This window comes from Sinocyclocheilus anshuiensis, unplaced genomic scaffold (genome assembly GCF_001515605.1).
Source record: "Sinocyclocheilus anshuiensis isolate Anshui unplaced genomic scaffold, SAMN03320099.WGS_v1.1 scaffold815, whole genome shotgun sequence".
NCBI classification, from domain to species: Eukaryota; Metazoa; Chordata; class Actinopteri; order Cypriniformes; family Cyprinidae; genus Sinocyclocheilus; species Sinocyclocheilus anshuiensis.
Genome location: NW_015549621.1, coordinates 499,753 through 510,571, shown reverse-complemented (window position 1 = coordinate 510,571; position 10,819 = coordinate 499,753). Strand labels below are relative to the sequence as shown.

The 10,819-nt window shown below is 38.6% G+C and overlaps 1 protein-coding gene across 1 annotated transcript in view; it reads left to right on the top strand.

The window, feature by feature from the left end:
- The first annotated feature begins 285 nt into the window (after nucleotides 1-285).
- LOC107659453 (plexin domain-containing protein 2-like) overlaps nucleotides 286-10,819 on the top strand; it is a 68,817-nt gene continuing 58,283 nt past the window's right edge. Inside the window, exon 1 of the mRNA XM_016448402.1 lies at nucleotides 286-653. Coding sequence (XP_016303888.1) covers nucleotides 551-653 — 103 coding nt within the window. The 5' untranslated portion in view covers nucleotides 286-550. The remainder of the gene's footprint in view (nucleotides 654-10,819) is intronic.

The window sequence follows — 10,819 nt, the reverse complement described above, 5'->3', positions numbered from 1 at the left end:
AGTCTGTGCAACTTTACAGATCTTCTTTATGCACCAAGAGCTTGTAACACTCCAAAGAGAAACGAACATTTTAAATCGCATGACCCCTTTAAAAGAGTGGAACTGTTTCTATTTTAAAAACGAATAGCAGATAAAGTTGTCTTAAGAAACAGTGAACTAAGCGGCACTAATACCAAATCCACCTCATGTCTCAGAGTCAGGACACTATTGGTGGTAGCCTACATGTGTGACTCCATCTACACCTCCTGGTTTTGTGGTGAATGCATGGATAAGAGGCGAGTTAGATGGGACTGTTTTCTAGATTCTCTCGAACTCTGCTAGGATTTGTTTGGGTCTGGAGTCTCAAGAAACGGGAGCGCGAGCCCTCGCGTCATAGGAGCGGTGAGGCAGTAGCTTCAGCAGTGGGCGCGAGCGCGCGACACTCAAGAGTCCGGGAAGGAGCGCGGAAAGCTCAGCGACTGACCAGACGCTGTTTGCCGTTATTTTACATTTTCTTTGGCGACGACTGAGCAAAAGAAACTGAGGACATCCGTCTCGGTGGATATCTGATATGGCTGGTTCAAGCACGCTCGATGTGTTTGTGGGAATTGTTCTAGTTTTACACGCTTTGGGAAGTGTTTTTCAGATCACCCGAGGAGAATTAACGGCGGAAGGTGAGTGCTCGTGGACTCGAGTTTACGCTATATTGATATAACAGCTGTTTGTTTTGGCGATAGGGATGAGGAATATCAGGTATTCACACCATGACCTGAGTCTATGTCTGTTCGTCACATGTATACCTTTGATATATAGGACATTTAAAATGAAAATATTGAATGTATTTCCATAAGAAGTTGATAGAGTACTTTCCTCTAATTTCAGTCAGTGCATATTCTTTCATTTCTCACTCATGGCAACTTGAGGTTTTCTACGCATTAATAGCCTATTAATATTAATGCTGAATTGATTCTTAATAATGCGATAGGCTATGGGTTGATTGAGCGTGGTTTTGCTGTGCTGTTGTGATGCGCTGTTTGTGTGCCAGTGGCGATGTTTATCAGCAGCTGTTTTCAAGCGGTAGGTGAACGTATTATCGCTTCCTGCAGAAAGAATATGTGTGGGAAAATCTTGCCCCTTCAGCTTCTTTTATGTGGTGCAGGATATTGTTTTCGTTGACTTTGCCCTAAACTTTAGGGCCTAAAGCACATAACCTGTTCATCACTAGAGCAGCTGGGTTTCTAATCGCCTTCTGTGTCGTTTCAGATTGCGCAAGGTTATTTAACGTGAGACACAGGAGGCTTCAACACACTGTAGGCTACTAAACTGTTACTCGTCATGTATACATTAAGAGGAAAGTAGGCTACACTGGAGTAATTTACTCTTCAGGTCATAAACTCCAAGGTGTTTTCCATGTTTCAACACATCCGACTTGAGCTCATTGTGTCCGATTTATAACCTGCCTTTGTCTGTCTGTCTGGGTCTCTCTCTCTTATATAGCGATAGGCTACTATTTGTTTGACCGATATCGCAAGCTGTATTTCTGAATAGCAGCACGATTTTCAGAATAACAGCACAATAGCGTGTGTGATACCGGTTTAAAGGGATAGTTCACCCAAATATGAAAATTTGCTGTTAATTTACTCACCCTCAGGCCATCCAAGATGTACGTGACTTTTTTTCCCAGTAGAACAGTAAAGAAGATTTTTAGCTGAAACCATGGTCCTTGGTGATTCATAGCCTAAATTGCAAGTCAGCGGCCACCGGTTTTTGACAATTAAAAAAAAAGCATATCAAGGAACACAAAATTAATGCCAGTGGCTGAAATGTGAAAGTCTGATTCTTTTCTGCAAAATGGTTCTTTTTGCTTCCAGTCCAAATAACGGATTCACCAGTTCGTTTAGGTGATCACAAAATGACATAACTTGTATGCAATTAGCCTATTAAAGCACACAATAATGATGTGAAACGTGGATGTTATAAATGTCTAAAGCATATAGAGTGAATAAACTAGTCTTCATCAGCTCACCTTTTTACATAAACATTGAGAAACCATAAAAACTTGATTTCACATCTTCATTCAAGTGCTTGGTTCATGCATGCACTTATCACGGCTCAGCAGTTCTTCGTTCCGAGTCAGAGTGACTGCCTGGCACATCCGAAAGTGAGTTTTGATTGAGTAACTTGTAGATCTGTGCTGCTAGTGCCAGTAACTGTTTCAGAAGGTTCAGTACAATTTGGTGAACTGGTTCATCTAGTTCAGGGGTTTTCAAACCTGTCTTGGAGGACCCCCAACCCTGCACATTTTATATATCTCCCTCATTTAACACACCTGATTCAATTCATAAGCTCATTTGTAGAGACTGCAAGACCTGAATCGGGTGTGTCTGATAAGGGAGACATACAAAATGTGCAGGGCTGGGGGTCCTGTTTGAAAACCACTGATCTAGTACACTAAAAAGAACCATTATGTTCACAAACCGGACATTACTCTGGACCGTTTGTCTGAGGCTATGGATTACAGGTAATAATACAGGTAATAATGTTCAGTTTCTTGCACAGACCGATCGTTGCACTTCGTAAGACCTTGATATAATCAGCAGCCAGGGGTATTCATTTTGTGTTTCTTGATATGCCTTTTTTTTTTTTTTTTGCATTTTATGAATCTCATAAGGACCATGGTTTCAACTAAAAATCTTCTTTACTGTTCTGCTGAAGAAAAAAAAAGTCACCTACATCTTGGATAGCCTGAGGGTCAGTAAATTAACGGCAAACTTTAATTTTTCGGTGAACTGTCCCTTCAATAAAACAGTTCTATAAATTAGAGTAAATTTATTCGCTTCAGATCAAATTTGTACGTTTTTCTATCTGTGAACGAAATTTGTTCCAAATGAAGTCAAAACATTTGGCGAGTCAGCGAGCAGCGCAAACACTGGAACAGAACATTATTGCAGCGGCAGCAAATTTCTATTCGCCTCAAAGCGTTCCATTATCACTCCGTTCTGACTCCACTCTGGAGTTTTCAATTTTCCCTCAACTTGTAAAAGAAACCCTGCTCCAAGCAATAGACCCTTTTTACAGACTGTGATGACGTTTTTCAACGGTCATCAACATCTTAAATCCTGTTTTTATTATTTTCATTTCTAAAAAAATTATAACACATTTATAACACTATACATTTGTCATCATTCTTTCTTCTGACTGCTGCTATCAATCTTTTTTTTTAAAAAGTGTTTCCCTGAAAACACTATCGTGGAGTTTTTCTTTTGCTATTTGACCAAATGTTACCCTGGACCACAAAACCAGTCATAAGGGTCAATTTTTCGAAATTGAGATTCATACATCACCTGAAAGCTAAGCTTTCCATTTATGTATAATTTGTTAGGATAGGACAATATTTGGCCGAGATACAACTATTTGAAAATCTGGAATCTGAGGGTGCAAAAATCTAAATATTGAGAAAATCGTCTTTAAAGTTGCCCAAATGAAGTTCTTAGCAATGCATATTACTAATCAAAAATTAAGTTTTAATATATTTACAGTAGGACATTTACATAATATCTTCATGGAACGTGATCTTTACTTAATATCTTAATGATTTTTGGCATAAAAGAAAAATCAATAATTTTGACCCATACAATGTATTTTTGGCTATTGCTACAAATATACCCAAGCGACTTAAGACTGGTTTTGTGCTCCAGGGTCACAAATGGGCATTTTATTATGGGCCCATTGTTTTATTAAAGGGGTCATATGATGCGATTTCAAGTTTAAATACACAAAATAATGATCTTTAAAAAAGCATAATATGACCCCTTTAATATTTTATTTTAATAATATTAAGGTGTTTTGTCCAAATTAACCTTTAGACAAAAAATGACATCAAAATTAGCAATTCTTCTTCTTCTTCTCCATATTATTATTATTATTTATGGAATATTGGAGTGTTTATTTTACCGGCATGAGGGCTGGGCAATTATCCTTCCTTTCCAGCAACCTGTCACTCACATCAGATCACAGCAATTAGCAAACAACAACAATCCTAATCAATTCCCAATAAACAAAATCAAGCCCTGCCGTACATTTTTTCTTGTTTGAGAAGCCATTTGACTCAGATATACATCACAGTAAGGGGAAAAGACAAAGTTATATCATAGTTTCCATTTCATGCTGACTTTAATCACTCACCCTTCGTGGTTTGCTTAATGCAAAATAAGATACCATGCTTAAATAAGTGACAGAAATGCAAATAATATAAACGAATGAAAATAAATGTAAAATATTTGTAAAATGAAAATAAATTATATTTTAGATTTGCAATATTTTTCCAGCTTGAATGCGTGATGTCAAACAGTGATTGCCCAACTTGGAAGTAGGGGATTTCCAAGAGCACTTGAAGGCAGCATAATGTTCAAATCACCCACTCATGCTGCTTGGCCAATCAAACTGGAACTAACTGCTGTGTAAAGGGTGTTACACCATTGGAGAGGTGGTTTAATGTTCTTGTTTTTAATAAAGAATTCAAAATTCTGAAACAGAAACAGAACTCTGACCTAGTTTGTAGCCTACTTTACAGGCCTTGGCAGGATGGAAACGTGAGTTTTGAATAAAAAAAAGAAATTGCAGGATAATGTCTCTCACATGTGAACATTGAGTGTTGTGGTTGTCTGTGTTTTTGCATAATAGTTGATCTTAAATTTCTTGTGATAGAGAAAAACAACAAAGCAGGCCAAAAGCTTGTAAAACATTACATAATCTTATATGTAAATCACCATTGTGTAGCTTGTGATAACCATGACTTTCCTGCCTCATACAGATACAGATCCTGAGACTGAGCAAATGGTAAACATGTTCAGATGATTCTGAATACCGAAACACAGTTCAGGTTGGTAGACAACAGAGTCAACCCTCACAATGACTTTAAGTTCTTCCCCTAATACTAGGTAGTTATGTATAAATTGAGCATCATACCTTTTTTTTTTCTTCTTCTTTATTTATATAGCACTATATAAATACAACTAAGTTGCCCAAAGTGCTTTACAAGGTACACATAGAAAATAACACATCAACATTAAGTAAATAGCGTTAAAAAAAAGAAAAGAAAAATAATACAGTCCTAAAGCAACACCCATTTTAAAATGCCATAGAGAGTAAATTAATTTTTAATTTGTGTCTAAAAATAGCCAGAGTCGGTGCCGTTCTGATAGCTAGTGGCAGCGTATTCCACAGATTTGGACCACTCACCGCAAACGCACGATCACCCTTGAGCCTAGATCTAGTTCTGGGCACTGTTAAGAGTGCCAGATCACTGGATCTTAGTGATCTAGAGGGAACATGTCTTACGAGGAGATCTGCAAGATAAGGTGGAGTGCGGTTATTAATAGACTTAAATACCATGACCAGGATTTTGAACTCAATTCTGTATTTTACAGGTAGCCAATTCAACGAAACAAGGATGAGAGTGATATGTTCATATTTTCGTGCCCGGGTCAGGAGTCTAGCAGCAGCATTCTGGACTAGTTGCAGCCGATCTAGAGATGACTTATTAATATCGCAGTAAAGCGAGTTGCAGTAGTCTAAGCGGGAAAATATTAGCGCATGAATGATTTTCTGAGTATCTGAAAAATTTAAAAACGGCTTAACTTTTGCGATTTGACGTAGATAAAAGAAGCAAGACCGAACCACAGAACTAATTTGTTTATCCATTTTAAGCTCATTGTCAATTTGGATGCCCAGATTTTTGACACACGGTCTCATGTTTGGTTCAAACTTTTTTAGTTCTGTGTTAAGGACTGCCGTAGCAGATGCTGACCCAAATAGACTGATTTCCGTCTTAGATTCATTAAGATGGAGAAAATTTAAGGATATCCACTTCTTGAGATCTTGAAGACAGGACGTCAGGGTTTCTAAAGCCTTTGCATTTCCTTTTTTAATTGGCATGTATATTTGTGTGTCGTCAGCGTAGCAATGAAACGCTATCCCATGTTTCGCAAGAATATCGCATAAAGGTATCATATATAAAGAGAATAAAGTTGGAGCTAAAATGGATCCCTGCGGAACTCCGCAAGCAAGATGCGCCATGGAAGAAGTGAAATTATCAATGTTAACTGAAAAAGAATGGTTAGTCAAATAAGATATAAACCATTTTAGAAGGTTTCCCTGCAGAGCGATACAGTGTTCTAAACGGGAAATAAGAATAGAGTGATTAATAGTATCAAACGCTGCTGATAGATCGAGAAGTATGAGAACCACAGAATCGCCAGAGTTGACTGATAGATAGATGTCATTTAATACTTTAAGAAGAGCTGTTTCGGTGCTGTGCTGAATTCTAAAGCCTGACTGAAATGTATTGAGAATAGAATTACTACTCATGAAGTCATGTAATTGTATAGAGACCACTTTTTCTAAAATTTTTCCATAAAAGGCAAATTTGAAATAGGTCTAAAATTAGACAGTAAAGCTGGATCTAAATTCACTTTTTTTAGTTGAGGTCTGACTGTTGCATGTTTAACTGATCTGGTACAGTTCCAGTGCTAAGACATTTATTTATAAGAGACAGCAAACTAGGTCCAAGCGTCTTTACAATCTGTTAAAAAAATGTGGAGGAATCGTTTCATGCGGGGAAGCAGAAGGCTTTAAGTGATCTATGGTTTCGTAGAGTGAGGAAAGGGTAATAAGGCTCAAACTCACTCCAGGTGGCTCGACAAATATGAGGTTCAATAAAAGTGCAAACCGAAGGTGAAGTAGTCCTTGATAAGTTAGCTATTTTAGTAACAAAGTTACCAAGGAATTTTTCACAGGTCTGAGGATATCTCTGTAAAGGTCTGATTAGGTGGGTTAAGAACATCGTTGATAGTAGCAAAAAGAAGAGCAGGTTTATGCAGGCTTTTGGCAATAACATTCGAAAATATATTTATGCCTAGCTACTCTTACAGCTTTCTGAAAATTAGCCAATGAATCTTTTAAGAGTTTGTAAGAAATCTGAAGCTTATCCTTTTTACATGTTCTTTCAGCCCTCCTACAGATCTGACGAAGAGCGTGAATGTTACTATTATTAATCCATGGATGAGGGTTTGGTTTAATGGGTCTAGATATCAGAGGAGCAATCGAGTCCATAACATTTGAACAAATATTACTAAATATTGTTAAATGTTCTTCAGAGTTTAACAAATGTAAAGGTGAATCAGGTGATGCTGACATGCTCGCTTCCTCAAAAGCTGTAATAAAATTGGCATGGGCCATAGAATCTATCCTACGAAATTTGCGTGATGTTGGCAATGCAAGTTTCAGTAGGGACAGAAACATTAAAAAGAACAGGTTTATGATCGGAAAAATTAGTGTCATGTACCACAGTATCATTCACAGATAATCCATAACATAAAACCAAATCTAAAATATGTCCATTAGCATGTGTGGGAGCAGTGACTACTTTAAAATCAAAAGAATGCACGTGTCACGGTGCACACACACAAGGAACACGGGAACGAAGGAGCGAGGAGACACGGAGTAGAATAAATCAAAAGGGTTTTATTAACAAAGGCTGGGGATCACAGGACTCGACACATCAGGATGACGTTCAACGACTGACAAAGGACAAGAACTAGAACACACTTTAAATACACAGGAACTGATGAGGGGAAGACAAGGGACACCTGGAACTAATGACAATTAACATTGGAAACACCTGGGAACAATGAATTCAAAACACGAGACAGAGAAACTGGAAGACGGAGCACATAGGGAGCAAAGACACACACAAAACCTGGCCCAGAGTCTGACAGCACGAGACTTAGGAAGTCCTTAGACAGTGGGATTGAGTCACAACACACATGGATATTAAAATCCCAGAGTAACAATAACCAAGGATCTGGCATTGATCAGCGCCAAATAAATCGACGGTACCTGATTTATCCGAGCTGGTTCCCGGCATAGAGAGCGCAGGTTGTAGAAATGTATGCCTCTGACATGTGATTTGGATGGGATATACACGGCTGGGTCGCGTGGAGTTGTATACGTGGTCAGATAGTACAACACTTCGGCAAGGCGGACAGGGTCGGCGTGGCTATGTCCTCCTGTTAGTTGGCATAAGCAAGGTTATCGCACGCGAACAGCTTTCCAGAGGAGTTTGCGTTTAATGGCAGTGCCACCTCACCTACCGCGTTTCCTACGACATTTCCTTTTTGTAGGTTCTCCATGCCACCGACGCAAGTAGGCCGGTATATCCGACAGAACAGGTGGAGAAGAGTAAACACAAGGGCTCTGTAGAGCGGACACAGTCCAGACTTTGGTTAAGCTTTGGAGGTTGAGGAGCGTCAGACGATTGTAGACTATTATGGGTGAACTGCCTTAGATTAAAAAATATAAAATAAGGACTAAAACAACTAAAAAAAAGTCCCGTGGGACATGAAGACGGCAAGCCGCAAGCAAAGGCGCCATCTCTTAACAATTACCTAAATGTTATGACCTTCAATCATAACATTTATTTGGGTTAAGATACAATAGTTTAAAGGGGACAAGGGCTTATTGCTGGTTCTCTAATAAGCAAAAGGTGAAGAAAATCCCTTACTCAACAAGGGGGGGTTTATGTATTATGGTTCATATTTGTGGTTCATGTCACCAGTCTGCTTTATATGGTTCAGGAAAAGCAGCTCTGAAACTGCAGAGATATAGAATAGGATAGATGGTGAGAATGTGGGGCCCCCATAAGTAGTTCATCCAGTGGGTTGGGTTTAGGTTTGTATTCAGTCTGTCTTTGTCACCCCTCCCTTTGGCTCCTCTCCTTTTCTCTCTCTGCCCTCAATTTCTTCCTAAGGATTATACTTTTTACTATAACATTTTTTTTCTCTTTTTAGTGAGCATCTACATCTCCTCACTGTGAAATCTCTTAGGGAGTGATATAGAGCTATAATATCTTATCATAATATTGAATCCAGAGCTGCTCCTGGGCTGTAGACCACCTCTGAGCTTGAGTGATGTCTTTGGCCCTGGATTATCAATCCATTATACCTTGGCAGCAATATAAAACTACATCTTGGTAGCTCAAACCCACCATTGAGCATCTCTAGATTGCTTGCTTGTCTGCTTGTACCCAGTGATGCTTTTCTTTTACTTGAACCTTCACAGCTCACATGAGCAGTCAGGTAACTTTATCTCTTCATGTGGTTGAGATGTGTACACATAAAGTGGCTGTCTCTCGGCTCGTGGCCCAGATAAGGCATTATTTATAGAGTACGCTGGCCATCTGCAGTGCTGTGCCAGAAAATACTTTATTAATAGGAGCAAAGCACTGGGTGTGTTTCTCGCGCTACCGATACAACAATATTAATAGATTGTTGCTAAATTCGGTGGAGCAAAGTGAGAGTTCACACAGGTGGAATCCCCCATTTGTGGACCAGATTTTGATACATAAACTAATACTTACAATAAATGCTATTTAAAACATTCTATAATTCTATAATGATGGACACATGCACACTGAAATGTACAGATATATTACATATTCCATACATAGTACCATATTCATGTTCTCACACACACACACACAAACTTGAACAGTTTAGCCTGTTCACTTAGCAATTTTTCTACATGTGATTACAAACCGCATGAGAGAGTCACAATTACTGATTATTGCAGATTTCTGATCTCTTTTTTTGCCCACTTCTCAATAGAAAGTTGCCATGTTAGCACATATGATTCTCTTTATCTCTTGCAAGTCAAGAATATGGCAGATATAGTATATATAGATAGAGTCAGCGCAATTCACTTTTCTGCTGAAGATTAAGAGATAAATTATCGTTATTAAAAATGTAATACATTTAAATGCATTTACAAGGCAGGAATAAACACTTCTGCTGCAGCAAAAGTTTGGCAGCAGAAAGAAAATATGTGTCAATGCATTTTAAAAGTTGGATATATTAAAGCTTATCTATATATATATATATAGATATGAGTCTTTGAGTCTGTAAAAACCTCAACAAACTGAAAAAATTGTTTTATGAGGTAATGTGTAATTATGTAATCTTGTTAAAATGGATCTCATAAAATTGGTATAATAAAAAAGTATCGTTCAGGAACTGGTATCGATGTCAAGATATCGGTATCCATATCAAAAAATTTTGAACGACACCTAGCCCTATTTTTATGACTGTTTTAAAGTTTGCGTTGGCTTTCTATTCGCATTTTTATTATAAATCCATCACAAATCTACTCTTAAAATGTGGTCATATCCTATACTTGTGTAACTGCTCAGCAGCCTGGTGTTGTGGATCCCTATGGACGGTGGGCTGACGAGGGGAGAGATATGTGCCATATTTGAGGACTATCCCAAGAGCTGTGACTTCCTCGGAGCTGGTTGGTGGAGGTTGTATCATGAGGACCCAGGTGTTTGAGATGTTCTTCATTCCGAGTGTTGAACCGGGAGGTTTGCGATGCCTGCAATAGAAAGTTGTCTCCCTATGCGATGTCCATCTGCAGTGATGGTTCAACAGCCGGTTCAGTGAGAAGAAACTGGTTGGTCTTTCTTTTGCTCTTAATATCAGGCAATATCCATCCTAATCCGGGCCCAGAGCTTGCACAGCTTCAAACTCCTGATTAGTTTAAAGGGGTCATATGATGCTGCTAAAAAGAACATTATTTGGTGTATTTGGTGTAATGAAATGTGTTTATGCGGTTTAAGGTTCAAAAAACACATTATTTTCCACATACTCTACATTATTGTTTCTCCTCTATGCCCCGCCTTTCTGAAACGCGTCGATTTTTACAAAGCTCATCGGTCTGAAAAAGCGAGGTGTGCTGTGATTGGCCAGCTATCCAGTGCGTTGTGATTGGCCGAATACCTCAAGCA